The sequence below is a fragment of the Bos mutus genome, chromosome 26, assembly GCF_027580195.1.
Source record: "Bos mutus isolate GX-2022 chromosome 26, NWIPB_WYAK_1.1, whole genome shotgun sequence".
Classification (NCBI taxonomy): domain Eukaryota; kingdom Metazoa; phylum Chordata; class Mammalia; order Artiodactyla; family Bovidae; genus Bos; species Bos mutus.
Window position 1 is genome coordinate 14,375,690 of NC_091642.1, and position 21,072 is coordinate 14,396,761.

The following is a 21,072-nucleotide window of genomic DNA, read 5'->3' on the forward strand; positions in this document are numbered from 1 at the left end:
AACCTGTTGTGTGAAATGGGGAAATGATCTGCAGCTATGCCTCACCCTGTTGCTGAGTGAGAATCAAGCACAGTAGTACATGTGAAACCATGCCCATCCTTGTCAGATAACTGCAGGCCAGGTTTAGAGCATGTGTTCCAGCAGAAATCAAGGTGGTCATCAAATCAGCCTCAGGAACTGTAGACCCGGCTCTGGAGTTATGTTTGAGTTCTTTTATGGACAAATTGTATCCCCAAAATGTTAAAGCCCTAACCTTCAGTGTAACTATTTGAAATAATAGGGCCTTTAAGGAGGTAATTAATGTTAAAGAGTTCATAAGGATGGAGTTCTAATCCTAGTAAGACTGGCTTCTTACAAGAAAAGGAAGAGATACCAGAAGTGTGTGTGCAGAGGGTGTGTGCAAAGAGGGTGTGTGCAGGATACAGCAGGAAGGCCAGGAGAGGATACAGCAAGAAGGTGGCTGTCTGTAAGCCAGGAGAGAGGTTTTACCAGAAACCAGCTCTCCTGGCATCTTGATCTTTGACTTCCACTGTGAGAAAACAAGCTTCTGTGTTTTATGCCACCCAGTCTATGGTATTCTGTTGTGGCGGTGCTAGGAAACTAATACAGGTTCCAGTTTGGGCTCCAGGGTATAGTGTTTGTGAGCCATCTAGGGCTGTTTCCTTATGTACAGTGTGCTGATGCCTGGTTTGGGGGAATTACGCGAGCAAATAAGTGCTCTATACAGTCAGTACCTGGTATGGTAGCCATTCAGTAACTCTTTCTCATAAGCCTTAAAACAACCTGTAAGTTACTTTATTTTATTTTAGTTAGGAAAGAATAGACTTATTATTTTGTCAGGCAAAGAGGGACACACTGGGCCTCTGCCTCGAAAAACTGTTTGTCTCCTATAAGTTATTTTAATGAAAAGTGTCATTTATGGTTTTGTTTCTTTAATCAGATAATTCTAACCAAACATTTACATATCAAAACAATGACAAGAGCAATTATCTCTGGGTAACTGGGTTAGATTTTTAAAATAGCTTTATTGAGATATAATTCATACTCCAAATTCAGCTATTTAAACCTACAATTCAGTGGTTTTTAGTATATTCACAGATAGTACTACTCTCACGTCATTTTAGACCATTTTTTATCACCTCAAAAACAAAACCCCATACCCTCAACCATCATCCTCCTTACCCATCTACCACCCTAAACCCTAAGCAACCACTAACTACTGTCGATGTCTTTATTCTGGATTTTCATATGAATGAAATCATGTAATTTGTGGCTTTGGGGCTTACTAGCTACCTCTATTTTGGAGAAGGAAATGGCAACCCACTCCAATATTCTTGCCTAGAGAATCCCGTGGACAGAGGAGCCTGGTGGGCTGCTGTCCATAGGGTCGCCCAGAGTCGGACATAACTGAAGCGACTTAGCATGCATGCATGCATTGGAGAAGGAAACGGCAACCCACTCCAGTATTCTTGCCTGGAGAGTCCCAGGGGGACTGCCTAGGGGGCTGCCGTCTATGGGGTTGCACAGAGTTGGACACGACTGAAGTGACTGAAGCGACGCAGCAGCAGCAGCTACCTCTATTTGAATATTTTTCTGCTTTTCTCTCTCTGTCCCCTCCCCTCCCACTGGCACTCCCATTATGTCTATGTTGGTATACTTAATGATATCATTTCTCTAAGGCTCAGTTTGTTTTTCTTCATCCGCCCACCCCCCGTTTTTTGGCTTACCAACCTCTATTGCTCTGTCTTCCAGTTTACTACTTTTTTTTCTTCTATAAGTTCATAGCGACTGTTCAGAGCCCTTTTGTTGAACTTCAAAATTTCTCTGTACTTTAAATTTTATTGTATTTTTCAAGTCCAGAATTCACAGTTTTTTTAAAAATACATATTTTTAAAAATTATCAGTGTGTCCATTGATATTAAAGATTTCGTATGACATTGTCATAATACCTCCTTTTACTTCTTTAATCATGCTTTAAACATTTTTTTCGCAAACATGTTTTTAAGAGCTATTTTAAAGTCTTTTTCTGTTAAGTCCAACACCTGGTCATTTTAACTGGTCATTTAACTGTAGTTTGTGTTGCCTGCTTTCTTTCTGCTTTACAGATCATGCTTTCCTGTTGCTTTATATGCCTCATATTTTTTGTTGGAAACCGAATATTTTAGATAATATATTGTAGTAACTGGATACTGTCCCCCTCTCCCAGGGTTTAGTGTTTGTTTGTTTAATGATTGTTTTAGTGATTTGCTTGGATTATTTTAGTGGCGTGTTAAGTCTCTGACATATCTTTTGTTTTCAACAATGCCCTGGAATGTTCCCTGACTCTAGCTGTTGGATGTTAGATGGAAGTGAGATGAGGGGGTGACAGAAGCCTCACGGGGTGGCAGAAACCTGAGGTCCTCTTGGGTTGCCTCTCTTGGCAGAGAACCACTGTGTCATGAACCAGGGCAAGGACAGTCAAGATGGCAGAATCCTTAGTGTGCTATGCCCAAGATAGAGTCTGCGTTTCTCAAGTGGGGACAGGGTCAATGAAAGGAGCTCCCAATTTCTTGAGCATTCTTGCCCTGAACTTAACCTCATCATAGGTAGTCGAGGGCCATATGAGAAACACTGATGACCTGTTCTTTCCTCTGACAGGGAATTGGAGTTGGGGTGGTGGTGATGGCAAGGCACCCTGTGTTCTTGGCTACAGCAGTCCAGAGTGAAGTATCTTTCTTGCTGAGCCTATTGGTGGGAGCAGTCTTAACTTCAGGACCACAGATTGTCACCTTTCTTACCACGTTTCTATAGGTTTTCTTGATTATAAGTTTCTTTACTTTCTGTTTGCCCTTGGAACCATTTCCAGAGGCCTTAATATTTGTTTTAATAATTTCCCCAGTTTTACTGGGAGCAGGTCAATGGAGTGTCTCATGCTGTTGTTATGAAAGTCCATCTTCCCATATTGGTTTTTAAAGTTTTCTACAAGAGGAAATACAGATAGCTTGTAAAAGGTTTGTCTTCTGGGAACTTGAGTGAGAAAACTGACAGTTTTAAGTTGATAGGTTAACAAGAGATAAAGGCTAATGAAAGGATTTTGTGATAGGGTGGGAAGACACCCACTGTTTCCCCGTCTATTTGCCTGAAGTGATGGGACCGGATGCCATGATATTAGTTTTCTGAATGTTGAGCTTTAAGCCACCTTTTTCACTCTCCTCTTTCACTTTCATCAAGAGGCTCTTTAGTTCCTCTTCACTTTCTGCCATAAGTGTGGTGTCACCTGCATATCTGAGGTTATTGATATTTCTCCTGGCAATCTTGATTCCAGCTTGTGCTTCTTCCAGCCCAGCGTTTCTCATGATATGCTCTGCATATAAGTTAAATAAGCAGGGTGACAATACCCAGCCTTGACGTACTCCTTTTCCTATTTGGAACCAGTCTATTGTTCATGTCCAGTTCTAACTGTTGCTTCTTGACCTGCTTCCAGATTTCTCAGGAGGCAGGTCAGGTGGTCTGGTATTTTCCACAGTTTGTTGTGATCCACACAGTTAAAGACTTTGGCATAGTCAATAAAACAGAGGTAGATGTTTTTCTGGAACTCTCTAGATTTTTCCATGATCCAGCGGATGTTGGCAATTTGATCTCTGGTTCCTCTGCTTTTTCTAAATCCAGCTTGAACATCTGGAAGTTCACGTACTGTTGAAGTCTGCTTGGAGAATTTTGAGCATTACTTTACTAGTGTGTGAGATGAGTGCAGTTGTGCAGTAGTTTGAGCATTCTTTGGCATTGCCTTTCTTTGGGACTGGAATGAAAACTAATCTTTTCCAGTCCCGTGGCCACTGCTGAGTTTTCCAAATTTTTTGGCATATTGAGTGCAGCACTTTCACAGCATCATCTTTTAGGATTTGAAATAGCTCAACTGGAATTCCATCACCTCCACTAGGTTTGTTTGTAGGGATGCTTTCTAAGGCCCACTTGACTTCACATTCCAGGATGTCTGGCTCTAGGTGAGTGATCACACCATCATGATTATCTGGGTCATGAAGATCTTTTTTTATAGTTCTTCTGTGTATTGTTGCCACCTCTTCTTAATATCTTCTGCTTCTGTTAGGTCCATACCATTTCTGTTCTTTATTGTGCCTGTCTTTGCATGAAATGTTCCCTTGGAAAGACAAAAGGAAGTTATAAAAGTAGCCTGCTTCATTGTTTGGATTCCTTTATGAACTTGAGCTACTAAAGACTTGGACTAAAAGTTTTGAAAACCAAGTGTTCTTTGAGAGTGTGTGGGTTCTGTTTATTAACTTGCTGAACAAGTGGCTTTTTGTTTTGTTTTGTTGAAGTATAATTTGCAGTGTTGTTTAATTACTGCTATACAGCAAAGTGACTCAGTTATACACATATATATTAATACATTCTTTTTCATATTCTTTTCCATTATGGTTTATCACAGAATGTTGAATATAGTTCCCTGTGCTATATAGTAGGACCTTGTTGTTATCCAGTCTATATATTAAAACTTACATGTGTTAACCCCAACCTCCAACTTTATCCCTCTCCCAAACCCTCCTCCCCCTTGGCAACTACCAGTCTGTTCTCTGTGTCTGTGACTCTGTTCCTCTTTCATGGATAGGTTCATCTGTGTCATGTTTTAGATTCTGCAGGGACTTCCCACGTGCTTCAGTGGTTAATGCAGGGGTCCCTGGTTCAAGCCCTGGTTGGGAAACTAAGATCCCACATGCCACGTGACTTGTCCTTACAAAAAGGAACAGTGGAAACAGTGTCAGACTTTATTTTTTGGGCTCCAAAATCACTGCAGATGGTGACTGCAGCCATGAAATTAAAAGACGCTTACTCTTTGGAAGGAAAGTTATGACCAACCTAGACAGCGTATTAAAAAGCAGAGACGTTACTTTGTCAACAAAGTTCCATCTAGTCAAGGCTATGGTTTTTCCAGAGGTCATGTATGGATGTGAAAGTTGGACTATAAAGAAAGCTGAGTGCCGAAGAATTGATGCTTTTGAACTGTGGTGTTGGAGAAGACTCTTGAGAGTCCCTTGGACTGCAAGGAGATCCAGCCAGTCCATTCTAAAGGAGATCAGTCCTGGGTGTTCATTGGAAGGACTGATGTTGAAGCTGAAACTCCAATACTTTGGCCACCTGACGCGAAGAGCTGACTCATTTGAAAAGACCGTGATGCTGGGAAAGATTGAGGGCGGAAGGAGAAGGGGACGACAGAGGATGAGATGGTTGGATTGCATCACTGACTCAACGAACGTGGGTTTGGGTGGGCTCCAGGAGTTGGTGATGGACAGGGAGGCCTGGCCTGCTGCGGTTCATGGGGTTGCAAAGAGTCAGACACGATTGAGCAACTGAACTGAACTGATAAGTTATATTACCTGGTATCTGTCTTTCTCTTTCTGACTTACTTCACTTAGTACAATAATCTTTAGTTGCATCTGTTGAGCTGTGCTGCTACAAATGGCATTATTTTGTTCTTTTTTATGGCTGAATAATATTTCATTGTATTTGTGTAGCACATCTTCTTTATTCATTCATCTGTCAATGGACATGTAGAGGTTGTTTCCACGTCTTGGCTGTTGTGAATAGTGCTACTGTGAACATAGGGGTGTATGTATTTTTTTGAATTATAGTTTTGTCTGGATATATGCCCAGGAGTATGATTGCTGGATCATATGGTAAGTCTATTTTTAGTTTTCTGAGGAACCTCTCTATTGTTTTCTAGAGTGACTATGACTACAACTTCTATTACCACCAACCAGGTAGGAGGGTTCCCTTTTCTCCATATCCTCCCCAGCATTTGTCGTTTGTAGACTCTTTAATAATGGCCATTCTGACCAGTTTGAGGTAGTACCTCATTGTAATAATTTTGATTTGCATTTCTTTGATAATTAGTGATGTTGAGCATCTTTTCATGTGCTTACTGGCCGTCTGTATTTATTCTTTGGAGAAATGTCCTTTTAGATCTTCTGCCCATTTTTATTTTGGGCTATTTTCTTGTTCAGTTGTATGAATTGTTGGTATATTTCAGAAATTAAGCCCATGTCAGTTGCATCATTTGCAAATATTTTCTCCCAATCTGTAGGTCATCTTTTTGTTTTGTTTATTTATTTATTTTTTTGCAGTACAAAAGCTTATAAGTTTGATTAGGTTCTATTTGTTTATATTTATTTCTATTGCCTTAGGAGGTTGACCTATGAAAATACTGGTATGATTTATGTCAGAGAATGTTTTGCCTATGTTCTCTTCTAGGAGTTTTACGGTGTCATGTCTTAACGTCTTTAAGCCATTTTGATTCTGTTTTTGTGAGTGATGAGAGGGTGTTGAACAAGTAGCTTTATCCCACTGTTTAGTGTGCTGTTTTTAAATGGAATACATTTTTTAAATTTTAGTTTATTTTTGTGCAGAAATCCTTTCAGCAACACCCCTAGAAATATTAATAAACCCAAATTAGATTTTACTGCTTGTAACATTGAAGTCACACACCTGTGAGAAATTTTTAAATTGAATTTTAGCTTTATATTTGACAAGAAAAGGTAATTCATGCAGCAGCTGTGATTTAGCACCTGGATTATTCAAAGTTGCTAGTGTATGTAGTACTTTTTGCGATTTTTTTGTTTTTAATAGAGTGACTGTAACATGTTCTTCAGGAGTCATAAGGCTTATTAAAAACATTCAGCTACCACATCATCTGGCATTTCTATGATAGATGTAGTTCCTAACTTTTTTCCTCTCAGAAATTTGGCGCCAGTCTGTCTGAATCAAAGAAGTTCAGTGGAAATTAAGAAACTAAAGGGGCCTTTCTGTTTTCCATCCATCCCAGAAGCAGCAGAGGAGCACTGAGCGTTGTCTGTGTGTCTGCTCACCTTCCCAAGAGGTGTTTTTCTTTATTCATGTTTCAGCGGGCAACCGTAAAGTAGTATTTCTCTTCCTCTAACAGTCTTTTTCAGTATAAACTGTTGAGGGCCATTCGTATTTTCTTAATGTTTGTTTCATTTTTAGTGTTGGAATTTTATAAACCAGATTGATACATGCTTCAGTCCTGATGGTATGTGTGAGGGGTTAGATAATTGTGAGACCAGAGTACATCTGAGATTTCAAGGCATAAATGCCCAGCAGTTTTTAAATAACTATAAGATAAAGAAGAATGAAAGCAGTGTGTGTGGTCTACCATGATACAGGACCTAAAGCCAATTGTTTAGGGTTTGAGTAGGCTTTGAGGATGGAGAAGGCAATGGCAACCCACTCCAATACTCTTGCCTGGAAAATCCCATGGACAGAGGAGCCTGATAGGCTGCAGTCCATGGAGTCACTGAGGGTTGGACACGACTGAGCGACTTCACTTTCACTTTTCACTTTCATGCATTGGAGAAGGCAATGGCAACCCACTCCATTGTTCTTGCCTGGAGAATCCCAGTGGCGGGGGAGCCTGGTAGGCTGCCATCTCTGGGATCACACAGAGTCGGACACGACTGAAGCGACTTAGCAGTAGCAGCAGCAGCAGGCTTTGAGGAATAGGGGAAACCTTCACTTTGTACAAAAGGCTTGAAAGCAGGAATACACATGGCATCTTCTGGGTTCATGAGGTGACTACTCTTCTAGATTAGAAAGTTTCTATTAAGGAAAAATGCTATTGGAAAGATTGGTTTTGGTAGACCTTGAACATGAAACCAAGAACTTTTGACTATCTTTTATATTGTATGGTTAGTGAGAAGGCATAAAGCTTTTGAGCAGGCAAATGTCATATCTAGTGACAGCTGCTGCTGCTACTGCTAAGTTGCTTTAGTCGTGTCCAACTCTGTGCGACCCCATAGACGGCAGCCCACCAGGCTCCCCCGTCCCTGGGATTCTCCGGGCAAGAACACTGGAGTGGGTTGCCATTTCCTTCTCCAGTGCATGAAAGTAAAGAGTGAAAGTGAAGTCACTCAGTTGCGTCTGACCCTTCGAGACCCCATGGACTGCAGCCTACCAGGCTCCTCCGTCCATGGGATTTGCCAGGCAAGAGTACTGCAGTGGGGTGCCATTGCCTTCTCCACTAGTGACAGCAAGTAGAGTTAATTGAAAACTATAGACCCTCAACTCCAGTTTTCTCTTATTTTTTGTCCTTTGCTTAAATGGAGAAGTACGAATTACATATCAAAGATTTTTAAAGCTGCAGTTTGTAACTCACCACAAGCATCTCCATAAAAACCTAGAGTATTAACGATGAACACGTAAAGACCTGAATAATTCATAGGTAACGGAAGTGTTTATGTTTATAAACACTACATAACAGAAGCATTATGTAGTTTGAGCTTTGATGAAGTCAGAATAGCTTGAATTCTGGTTATGCCACTCACCATGTAATGCTGAACAAATTCTTTAACCTTTCTAACCCTCACTTCATCTGGAAAGGGAAGCTAGTAATGTTGCCCACTCAGGATTGTTAGCATGAATAAGATACAAAGCATGTAAAGCTCTTAGCACACTGCCTGGCAAACAGTAAACATCTCTGATAAATACCTTTGCTGCTGTTAATTGTTGTTGTGTTATTATTTATCATTATCTAGTACTAATCACTATCCAGTTATATTGTTTCCATGGAACAGTGCATCCTGAATTTTGATCTTGTTACTGTAGGAACACTTCCCATCTGGTCCAGAAAGAATCTCTCTCCTCCCAACTTAAATTTCAGAGCCCACTGGTTGGCCTTAGATTTTCTTTAACTTTCTTCCTGGAGTCCTGCCTGGTCAGTGAGGGCATGCCAGAAAAACCAGGAAGTTCTGACTACCGCAGAGAAAACAGCATTTGCAGCCAGTTATGAGGGACAGGGGTAAACTGGTTTTATAATTTAGGTATTAGGTGTTTTGTGTTGTTTTCCTACAGGTAGGTTTTGTTACAATGCTTTAAAGTGTGGTGTTTATTATTCAGAAATTTAGACTTATCTTTACTTTTGTCAGGTATAAGCCTTTTTTCCCGTTCCAAACCTTGCAAGGATTTGAAGACGACGACGAAGAGCTTATCCATATACAACAATGGGCACTTACTGAAGGCCGCCTTAAAGTTACATTGCTAGAATGTAGCAGGTATGTTCTTTGTTATTACTACCTTAGAGGAAAGAAGGTATACCAAAAATGTACTTGAGCAGTATTTGTGCTTGTTCCCCTCTGTGTTAATTTATATTATCTGTAAATTCTTTAGTGGTAAATTTCATAAGAGTAGTCCTTTCCAACTTATAAAAAATATAAACTGTATTTTAGAAAGCATGCTAATGGGGGGAATCATTTATCCTGCAGTAATTTCCAGACTTCTTAGATACAGAATGCTCTGTTGGCATATTTCTTACAACCTGTTAGAAAGCTGTTCGTAGCATAACAGTTTTGAAAATTGTTTTTGATAATTAAAAATACCCTGGAAAGTTGCAAAACCAGACTTGTAAACCCTTGTGATTCTTAAATTTTAAGCTGGAAGGGAATCTCAGAAATAATCTGGCCCAGCCTCTTTATTTTTCCATCCCTATAGTCTAAGCTGTGTTTATACTTTGCTTGAACTACTTATTATATTAGCCTCCTCCCTGGTTACCAATATGACAACCAGAATAAGCTTTTCAAAATGCATATCTGATTGTCCCTTTCCTACTTAAAATTCTCTTAATGGCTTCCCCATTCCTCTTAGATTATAGACCCAAATCATTACCATGACATGCATGTCCCTCTTTCCCTCTCTAGTTTCTTTTTGTACTCAGCCCCTCACTCACAGTGCTTCAGCCAAATAGACCTTCCTAAGAGAAGAGGCAATGGCACCTCACTCCAGTACTTTTGCCTAGAAAATCCCATGGACGGAGGAGCCTGGTAGGCTGCAGTCCATGGGGTCGCTAGTCGGACACGACTGAGTGACTTCGCTTTCACTTTTCGCTTTCATGCATTGGAGAAGGAAATGGCAACCCACTCCAGTGTTCTTGCCTGGAGAATCCCAGGGACGGGGAAGCCTGGTGGGCTGCCGTCAATGGGGTCGCACAGAGTTGGACACGACTGAAGAGACTTAGCAGCAGCAGCAGCAAGAGAAGAGGCTGGCAGATTTTTTCTCTAAAGTGCCAGATAAGTAAATAGTCTAGACTTTGGCATTCACATGGTTTCTTTTGCAACTATTCAACTCTGCCTTGTAGTAAGAAAGCAGTCGTAGATAAGACAGTAGGTAAATGAATGGGCATGACTTGACTGTGTAACCATAAAGCTGTATTATATGAATTTTATAATTTTTGTGTGTCATAAAGTTCTTTTTTTTTAACCATTTAAAAATGTGGAAACCATTGGTAGCCCACAGGCCATAGAAAAACAAACAGTGGACTGGATTGGGTCCATGGACCCCATAGTTCGCCATTCCCAGCCTTAGATATTTAAACATACCAAGCTCTTGTGTCTATTGCTTGTGGCTTTTAACCCCTAGCTATTGTTGTCTCCTTTACTCACCGTTCTCTTGCTATATCTGAGATACTGCTCACCTAAAGCCTTGGGTCAGTCTTGGACCCAAGACTTCATGAAGGCATCAAGAGAGTATAGTGAGTCATTATTTAGGTCATGTTGAATTGAGATCAATGATACAAAGAAAAACATGACAATTTGCGAAGTATATGTATCCTACTTTATTTTAATAAGGACCTGTATAATGAATCTCTGAAAGAATATACAAGAAACCAATAAAGATTTTTATGGGGAAAAGGTGAAGGAAACTGGGTTAATGATAATGGACAGGGGTGAAGGTGGGATCCAAACTCTTCACTATAAACTTTTTTTGTATCGTTTGATTTTTGTGACTGTATCGCCTTGTCAAAAGATAAAAATAAAGACCAGTATTTCTGGAGAGTTGAAGGACAAAGCATGGACAGTGGTTCATGTTCTTATGTTAGTCCTTGTAGGCTTGGGTTATATAGTGCCATCACCTTTTCCCGGGTGACAGCTTAATCTTGAAACAAGCACGCTATCTCAATAGTTTTTAGTCACTATGGTTACACACCTGACCGTGTAAAGTTACTTAGTGTTGTGGTGCTGTGTATTATTCACATAGTTTAAGGAGTACTTAAAATTGTTAGTGGAGGAGAGAATAAATTATTATTTTCAATTCATCCTTGCTTTTTTGTCTTCGTGTTGAGAAGTCAAAACATTCATCTCATTTTTATTAAATTCTTTTTTACATTATTTTCTTCTAAACATTTTTGTTAGTATAAAAATAGAACTCAATTCATATAGCTTCCAAGTTTCTAGAATTCACACTAAAGGAAATATACTATTATAATCTCAGTATTTTATGTTTTCCCCCTACTGAATATAAATTTATCTTGTGTGGTTTATTGTAATCTCTAAAACAGAAAGTGACACTCTAGAAAAAACAGAAGAACAAATAATAATGCCCCCCTTTTTGGAGGAAGAACAAAAAAATGCTTATTGTTGATTTCAATTTTGGAAGCTTAAGGCTTAAGAGCTCTTAAGATATTTTTACCATGACTGCTTCACTTAGTGATGTGAAAAGTTGTTGTTCAGTTGCTGAGTAGCATCTGACTCTTTGTGACCTCATGGGCTGTAGCATGCCAGGCTCCTCTGTCCTCCACTACCTCTTGGAATTTGCTCAGATTCAGGTCCATTGAGTTGGTAGTGCTATCCAACCATCTCATCTTTTGCCCCCCACTTCGCCTTTTGGCTTCAATCTTTCCCAGCTTTAGGGTTTTTTGCAGTGAGTCAGCTCTTTACATCGGATGGCCAAAGTATTAGAGCTTCAACTTCAGCATCAGTCCTTCCAATGAGTATTCAGGGTTGATTTCCTTTAGGATTGACTGGTTTGATCTCCTTGCTGTCCAAGGACTCTTAAGAGTTTCTCCAACACCACAGTTCAAAAGCATCAATTCTTTGGCATGCAGCCTTCTTTATGGTCCAACTCTCACATCCATACATGACTACTGGGAAAACCATAGTTTTGACTACGTGGACCTTTGTCGGCAAAGTAATATCTTTGCTTTTTAATATGCTGTCTAGGTTTGTCATAACTTTCCTTCCAAAGAGCAAGTGTCTTGTAATTTCATGGCTGCAGTCACCATCAGCAGTGATTTTGGAGCCCAGAAGATAAAATCTGTCACTACTACTCTTCCCCTTCTACTTGCCGTGACATGATGGGACCTGATGCCTTGATTTTAGTTTTTTTGAATGTTGTTTCAAGACAGCTTTTTCACTCTCCTCTTTCACCCTCATGAAGAGTCTCTTTAGTTCCTCCTTACTTTCTGCCATTAGAGTAGTATCATCTGCATATCTGAGGTTGTTGACATTTCTCTTGGCAGTCTTGATTCCAGCCTGTGATTCATCCAGCCCAGCATTTCACATGATGTACTCTGCACAGAAGTTGACAGTATACAGCCTTGTTGCACTACTTTTCCAATTTTGAACCAGTGAGTTCCATGTCTGGTTGTAACTGTTACTTCTTGACCTGCCTACAGGTTTCTCAGGAAACAGGTTAAGATGGTCTGGTACTCCCATCTCTTAAAAAATTTTCCACAGTTTGTTGTTATCTATACAATCAGAGGCTTTAGCACAGTCAATGAAGCAAAAGTAGATGTTTTTCTGGAACTCCCTTGCTTTCTCCACGATCCAGCGTATGTTGGCAATTTAATCTCTAGTTCCTCTGCCTCTTTGAAACCCAGCTTCCTATGAAAATATTTGAAACAAATAGAATAACGTTTTAGAATGATCAAATTTTTGAAAGAGCATAAACCAATTAAGATTAGATAGAAGATATCTGTAGACCACTTGTATGTATATAAAATTGTTCTAAATTAGCCTGCTATCATGATTCAAAGCTTCTTAGGTTTTTAACGTTTAGGCATGCGTATTCACATTTCTCCTCCTTGAGACCTATTTAAACATGTCCAAGTTGTTACAGTGCCATAGGGATCACTTAGCATTGTTATGTTCGTGCATGCTTAGTCTCTTCAGTTGTGTCAACCCATGGACTGCAGCCTGCCAGGCTCCTCTGTCCATGGGCTTCTCTAGGCAAAAACACTAGAGTGGGTTGCCATTTCCTCCTACAGAGGATCTTCCCAATCCAGGGGTCAAACCTGCGTCTGCTGCATCTCCTGCATTGGCAGGCAGATTCTTTACCACTGAGCCACCTGGGAAGCCCAGTGTTGTTATAGTTTTAACTTAATATGTTTTTTTAACTTTTATCTTTTGGTTGCACTGGGTCTTTATTGCTGCACACGGGCTTTCTCTAGCTGCTCTGAGAGGGGCTACTCTTTGTGGCAGTGCATGGGCTGCTGATTGTGCTGGCTTTTGCTGTGGAACGCAGGCTCTGGGCACGTGGGCTTCAGTAGTTGCGTCACACAGGCTCAGAAGTTGTGGCTTGTGGGCTCTAGAGCACAGACGCAGAAGTTGTGGCACATGGGCTTCCACAGCATGTGGAATCCTCCTGGACCAGGGATCAAACCCATGTCCCCTGCATTGGCAGGTAGATTCTTATCCACTTTGCCACCAGGGACGTCACCTAGCTTAATATTCTTTTAAATGTTTGTTTCTTAAGCATTTTTGAACTTGACCTTGAATCAAGTAAAATATAACTTTAATAATTTTTTCCCGAAATCCAGGAAAGGATCATACTCATCACCCACAGACAGTGATGGCTTTCTGCAAGGATTTCTTTATTTTTTAAACTTCATTTTGAAATAATAAAATGGTTCTCTGTGAGGATTTTTTTCTTTCTTAACTTTATTTTGAATTTCAGACTGCCAGAAGTCTGTGTGAAGATTTACCAAACTTAGCTGTTGTAATTTAAGAGAAAATTTTGCCAAAGAGGAAACAAGTTAGAAGTATTCATAGGAAACTGTTTACTGAAACTACTGGAGTTGTACAGCTTTATGCTTCAGAAGGCAACGCAGAGTAGAAATAATCCTGACTTTTGAGTTAGCAAGTGCTATGTTCACATCCTGGTGATACGGTTTTACTGTTTGTTACATGTTCTTGGGCAAGTTACACATCTGTAAAAATGGACAAGTGTGCTGCTTTGCTGGTAATTGTGATCAGAGATAGGTAAATAAACTGTGGTGCCTGCTGCTGCTGCTAAGTTGCTTCAGTTGTGTCCGACTCTGTGCGGCCCCATAGACGGCAGCCCACCAGGCTCCTCAGTCCCTGGGCTTCTCCAGGCAAGAATACTGGAGTGGGTTGCCGTTTCCCTCTCCAGTGCATGCATGCATGCGTGCTAAGTCGCTTCAGTTGTGTCCAACTCTGTGCGACCCTATGGACAGCAGCCCACCAGGCTCCTCTGTCCACGGGATTCTCTAGACAAGAATACTGGAGTGGGTTGCCATTACTACACACTAAGGCTTCAGTAGATACAACTTCTTTTGTTATGCCTTGATATAATCAGTCTCATATTTATCAAGAAAAAAGTAAATCTTTTTATAAAACTGGGTTTTTTGGACATTTAGTTGTGAAAACTGGAATTTGAATTTATTAATTTGAAAGGATCTTGCACTGTGAAGGGAAGTTGTTTTCTAATTATATTAAATACAGTTTTGAATTTTCCAAATAAAGCTTGGGAATGGAAACGTAGTTGTGTTTGTAAAAACTGATTCTTACACCTTGCTTTTATCAAATGTTTTAGAAAGTGAACACTCATTCTGAAGTTGCTTTTTTTTTTTTTGCATTGACTAGTTAGTTTTTTAATCACAGAAGAACTCAACTGCTGTGTTTGTAGTACTACTGTTAGAAGACTAAATTATTTCACATTAGTGTTGCAGTCACTAAGATTATTAAGATTATTTTTAAATTTATAGTTCAGCTTCTAAGAGGATTTTAGATACTTTGCAAAAGAAAATAATATTCCCATGTGCAGTTAAATAGAAGATAAATTAGATGAAAAATAGCCTTGCAGAAAAGAGGTCGGTTTTTTGGAGAAGGAAACCTGATAGGTTTCTTAGTTTATCTCTTGATAAACCGTGCCTGCTTTTCAGCGGAAGAGAGATTCTGATGTCAAATTCTAGAAGGGATTTGCCCCTACATCTTTGTATAAAAGACATTAAACAGTGTAGTGGGCCTCTTCTCATCTCATCTCTTCTCTCTTTTGTTTTTCTGGTTTTAGCAACCAGTGATGAAACGAGCTAAGATAATAGTCAGTGAAAACAAAGCCTGTAAACTTTTGTCGCGTGAGAGTTCTGTACTCTAAAGCAGTATATTTAGGATAGTCTGTCCTTATTATAGATAAAAGTTCTAAATAAGGTCAGTTCCTCACGTAGTCATACTTAGAGTGTTGTAAAGCTTCTGTTTTCTCAGCACCTTTTAGAGTGTTGTTTTGTTTTACTGGGTTCCAAAAATACATCATTTAAAAATTTTTTTAAATGTTAACACAAATACAGAAAAACCATAGCCCTTGGCATTCTACTTTTATTACCAAGAGTTTTCCCTTATCCCATAATTATCTGTTATCAGCATGCACTCATGGATTCCTGTTTTTTTCAATGGTTATAGTTCTTTACCATGCTTAGTTATTTTGGTGCCTAAATTTTCTCAGATGTAGCTTCTTGGAGCCTCTTCAAACTGGCTCCTATATGCTTGTGACATGACCTTGTCTTTTTTCTTTGCTTTCTTTTTCTTGTTGCTGCTTCTTGAAAACTGGACATTGGAAATAATGAGTTGTGGAAACTCTGCATTCTCTTATATTCTGGGATGATTGATGTTATATTCTAGAGGGCAGTTGGCTTTCCTTTCCTCAAGTTGCAAACTTTGTCTCCTTACCCTTCCTGCCTTTCCATCTTGCCAGCAGCAGCATGTTTCCGTTCTCTGCTTTGTCTCCCACTGCTGCTGTGTTAGACTGGTGTCCTGGAGTCTCCTCCTGTATATAGCAGTCAGCCAAGAATTTGAGCAGAGATGGAACTTAGCCTCTCAGTGGTTTCTTTGCTCCTGGGGATCACCCCATAATTTCTAGCTGCTCTGTCTGCTTTGTACTCCATCCTCTGATAGTTAAAACCCATAAAGCTTCAACTTTCTGCTGCATGAACTATACCACCATTTTCCTGCAGCTCTAGCCCTGAGCTATGTAAACCCCAAGCTAATAATTTGTACTCCTTGAAATTTTTTGAAATTCGATTGTCCTCTGGCTTCTCTCTGCTTTGGGAAGGTTTTCATTGCTTTTAAATGTGTTTTTACGATTCTTTTTATCCACTCTTTATAACTGCAGTCTGTTGGAGAGTTTGTGTGACCACTTTACCACTATCACCTGAAGTACTGTTCACCTGGTTTTGTTGTAGATGTTGTTGACAGGTTTTGCCTTTGTTTTCCTGATTGTTCTCTGTGCTTTTATGGGAAGATTTTGGGAGACTCAAAACCATGCTATCACTACCACCATCCTTCTAGAACCAGAAATACATATTTTTACTTAGATTTTTATAAGGCAAAGGGAAGGGTTTAATTGTGTGATTAAACGATTTTGAAATAAAATCAGCTGGTCTTGTTTCTTTTATTAGAGGCAGCTTTGACATAAAAATTTGGCAGAAGGAATTAATACTTTTAAGTAACGTTATATCCATATTATATAGTGAAGTACTTGGTTCTTCCAGGGAGAAGGCTGTTAACATGGAGTTTTGAAATTCATTTCAAATTCATGAGCTATTTTAAAAGTTAAAACCAAATCTTCCATTAATTTTAGGATTGAGTTTGAATACATTCACTTGTTTATTTTTCACTCAAGTGGTAACTTAAAAAAAATTATCTGCAGTAAATAATGCTAAATATTAACTTTCCCCTTCTGAGTAGTTGGTAAATAGATGTACCTTATAGTCTGCATTTACTTTAATATTTGACAGTTTTATTTTTTTCAAAAGAGAAAATATCTAGCTAAATTTGAATATATTTGGGGGCATGATTCCACAGATACCTTTCTTGTTGTTAATAGCATTTACTTATTATCTGCAATATTTATACATATATATATATAGTAGGCACTTTGCATTCATTATTTCAGTCCTCAGAACATCTTCATTAGATTAGTAATATATCTGAAGAACTAAGATCCATAAGTTACTTGCTTAAAACCACATAGCTGGAATTTGAAGCTAGGTTTGTTTGACTTCACAATCTTTCACTCATTCTATGTTCATAGTCTTTGTGTTTTTTTGTTTTTTTTTTTTTTTTAGCTTGCTGAAGAAAATTTGGATTCTTAAATTTTTCATATTGTGTTAGAAGTATATAAATTTTGGATTTTTTTTTTTTAAATCTATTTGAAAGCAAGTCATTTTTTAAGTTACCTTTTCCGGAAGATCTTGAGATATAGAAATGTGTATTAATAATAGAGCATCATTTATATAAAGGCTGGAGGAGAGATAAAAGGAAATTAGATCAAACATGAGATATTTAATTTTGTTTAAGGGAAAACTTCCACTCAAAGTGAGCTGTTGAAAAACAGAAGAATTTCTTGGCACTGTTGCTGAATATTATTCCTAGAGTTTTTTTTTTTAAAAAGCTATGTAGATCTATAACGAATAATGGTCTGTAACTCTGAATTTGGACATATAACTCCACAAGATGAACTGAATTCCTAGAGATCTTATGCCTACGCCTGTATTTATTTAACTGTTTAAGTTCCTCTAGCAGTAAGAGATAAATAAATAAAGTAATTGAATGATGTTTCCCTTTGTTTCTATACACTTCTCTGGGGTATAATAAGGAATCTTCCTGTAGTTAGGTTGCTTTTGACTAGAAGCAGGCTTCTCAGAAGATCCTAAATTTGGAGTTCACTTGCCCTAGGTTTACGTAGGTATTCTTTTCTTGCCCCGCTTCCTCTTCCCTAAGATTGTTGTGTTGGAAATAGTATTGTTTCTTTTGTAATTGTATAGGCATAGTTCCAGAGCACCACAATAATGTGAACATGACGATAAAGCAAATCACATGAATGTTTTGGTTTCCCAATACATATAAAAGTTACGTTTACACTGTACTGTAGTCTATTAAGTGTGTGATAGTATTATGTCTAGAAAAATGTGCATACCTTAATTATAAAAGACTTGATTACCAAATGACGCTCATCATCATATGAGCCTTCAGCGAGTCATTAAGTCTTTGCTGGTGGATAATCTTGCCTTAATGTTGATGGCTCCTGTCACTTACCAAGTGTGGTGGTTGCTGAAGGATGAGATGGCATGGTAATTTCTTAAAATAAGACAACAGAGAAATTGGCTGCATTGACTGACTCTTCCTTTCATAGACGGTTTCTCTGTAGCATGCAGTTCTGCTTGATAGTATTTTACTCACAGCAGAACTGTTTTCAAAACTGGAGTCAGTGCTCTCAAATCCTGCCGATGTTTTACCAGTGAAGTTTATGTAATAGTCTAAATCCTTTGTTGTTATTTTCAAAAGTCAATTGAGTTTGAAACAGTAAATGCTGGAGAGGATGTGGAGAGAAGGGAATTCTCCTACACTGTTGGTGGGAATGTAAATCGGTACAGTCACTATGGAGAACAGTATGGAGGTTCCTTAAAAAATGAAAAATAGGGCTACCATATGACCCCGCAATTCCATTCCCCAGCATAGCCCTGGAGAAAAACATGATGTGAAAGGATACATTCTCCCCCGTGTTCAGCACAGCACTATTTACAGTAGCCAAGACACAGAAGCAACTTAAATGTCCATTGACAGAGGAATGAAATAAGATGTGGTACATATATTCAATGAAATACTACTCAGCCTTTAAAGAGAGTGCAGTAATGCCATTTGCAGCAACATGGACGGACCTAGAGAGGGTCATACTGAGTGAGGTAAGTCAGAGAAGGGAAACATGTGACAGTCCTTATATGTGGGTTCTGAAAAGATGAGGTAAATGATCTTAACAGAACAGAAGGAGACTCGCAGACTTAAGAGAATGAACTTGTGGTTGCCAGGGGGAAGGGATACTTAGGGAGTTTGGGATGAACCCGAACACACTGCTGTGTTTCAAGTGGATAATCAACAACTACCTACTGTGTTCAGCACAGGGAACTCTGCTCAGTGTTATGTGGCAGCCTGGATGGGAGGAGAGTTTGGGGAAGAATGGATACATGTATATGTATGGCTGAGTCCCTTCTGTGTCCACCTGAAACTATCACTGCATTGTTCAACTGAAATAAAAGGTACATTAACAGATTTTTTTAAGGTCAGACAAGCTTGCCTTCTTCATGGTGCTCCAAAATAATTACATAATAGCATCAAGGATCATTCATCATAGATCACCATAACAAATATAATGATAATGAAAAATTTGAGATACTCTGAGAATTAACAAAATGTGACACAGACACAAAGTGAGTAAATGCTGTAGGAAAAATGGTGTTGATAGATGTACTTGCTTAGTGCAGGGTTGTCACAAACCCTCAATTTTAAAAATTGTAATATTTACAAAATACAGTAAAGCAAAGAGCAGTAAAGCAAGGCATGGTAAAACAGGTATGCTTGTATACCTCTACTGCTATTTCATGTAGTAAAACAGCTATTTTCATGCTTCTGATATCTGAATAGCAGAAGAACTTAAGAAAATTAAGTACAAACCCAGATGACATAAAGCCAACACTGTGTTAAAATGCCAGACTCCAAAATATTTCAGTGTGATGTTGGCATGCTATATACTTAAATATGATACTTTCAACGAAAGTGAACTGTGAAATGAACTGTGTGGTCATAAAAATAAAAATTCAAGGGTATTATATCCGAATTTTCCCTCCCTTTGCACCATGATGCCGTAACTGTCAATCAAGTGCTTCTGGTGAACTTATTAAAGATACCTGAAGGTGACATAAGATAACACTTGTTTTCAGAAATTGCTGTTTATCGAATGGATTGCATGGTAAGAGAAATTGAAGGCCCAGAAACAAATTAAGAGGTATTATAGGTTAAAAGTGAGGAAGTAAGTTCTTGAACTACATGTATTAGTAGAAACGAAAGGGCCAAATGGTTTAACTTTTCTAAGGGCAGGGTTTAGTGAGTGACAGAATACGTGGGTGGTGTAGGCAGAAGCAGCCAAGGAATGTTAAGAATTTGAGTCTAGGTGAGTTATGATCTCGTTGAACTTTGACTTGGTCAAGTATTGGTTATTTTCTAATATTAGAGGTTATGAAGTTCAAGACAAAGTTTCTTTCTCCAGGACTTGTGGGGGGAATAGTGACACTTGTTTCAGAGGGAGAAGAAGGTACAGCTGTCATCACAGTCTGATTTTAGAACATTTTTGTCCCTGTCACAGAAGCTCCACACTCATTAGCAGTCAATTCCTATTCCCTCTAGTTCTCTTCCCCTAGACCTTATGTAACCAATAGTCTTTTGAATTCTTATTTTTCTGACCACAGTTCATTTCACAGTTCACTTTTGTTGAAGGTATCATATGTAAGTGTATAGCATACCAACATTACACTGAAATATTTTGGAGTCTGGCATTTTAACACAGTGTTGGCTTTATGTCATCTGGGTTTGTACTTAATTTTCTCAAATTCTTTAACTATTCAGATATCAGAAGCATGAAAATAGTTTTACTACATGAAATAGCGGTAGAGATACACGAGTATACCTGTTTTACTGTGCCTTGCTTTACTGTATTTCATAAATATTACATTTAGAAATTGAGGGTTTGTGCCAACCCTACATTGAATGCCAACCCTACATTGAGTGACAACCCTACACTGAGCAAGTCTGTCAACACCATTTTTTCCAACAGCATTTGCTCACTTTGTGTCTATGGCATATTTTGTTAATTCTCAGAGTATTTCAAACTTTTTCATTATTATTTGTTATGGTGATCTATGATCAGTGATCTTTGATGCTACTTTTGCCTCTCTAAATTTGCTTATTTCCACACATTCCATCGGAGAAGGCAATGGTACCCCACTCCAGTACTCTTTTGCCTGGAAAATCCCATGGACGGGGGAGCGTAGCAGGCTTTAGTCCATGGGGTCGCTAAGAGTCGGACATGACTGAGCGACTTCACTTTCACTTTTCACTTTCGTGCATTTGAGAAGGAAATGGCAACCCACTTCAGTGTTCTTGCTTGGAGAATCTCAGGGATGGGGGAGCCTGGTGGGCTGCCGTCTATGGGGTCGCACAGAGTCGG

At 39.0% G+C, this 21,072-nt stretch overlaps 1 protein-coding gene across 1 annotated transcript in view; it reads left to right on the forward strand.

Annotated features, from left to right (window-relative positions):
* Positions 1-21,072, forward strand: part of PDZD8 (PDZ domain containing 8) — an 85,686-nt gene that overhangs the window by 18,899 nt on the left and 45,715 nt on the right. Inside the window, exon 2 of the mRNA XM_005899392.3 lies at positions 8,934-9,059. Within this exon, the coding sequence (XP_005899454.2) occupies positions 8,934-9,059 (126 nt within the window). The remainder of the gene's footprint in view (positions 1-8,933; positions 9,060-21,072) is intronic.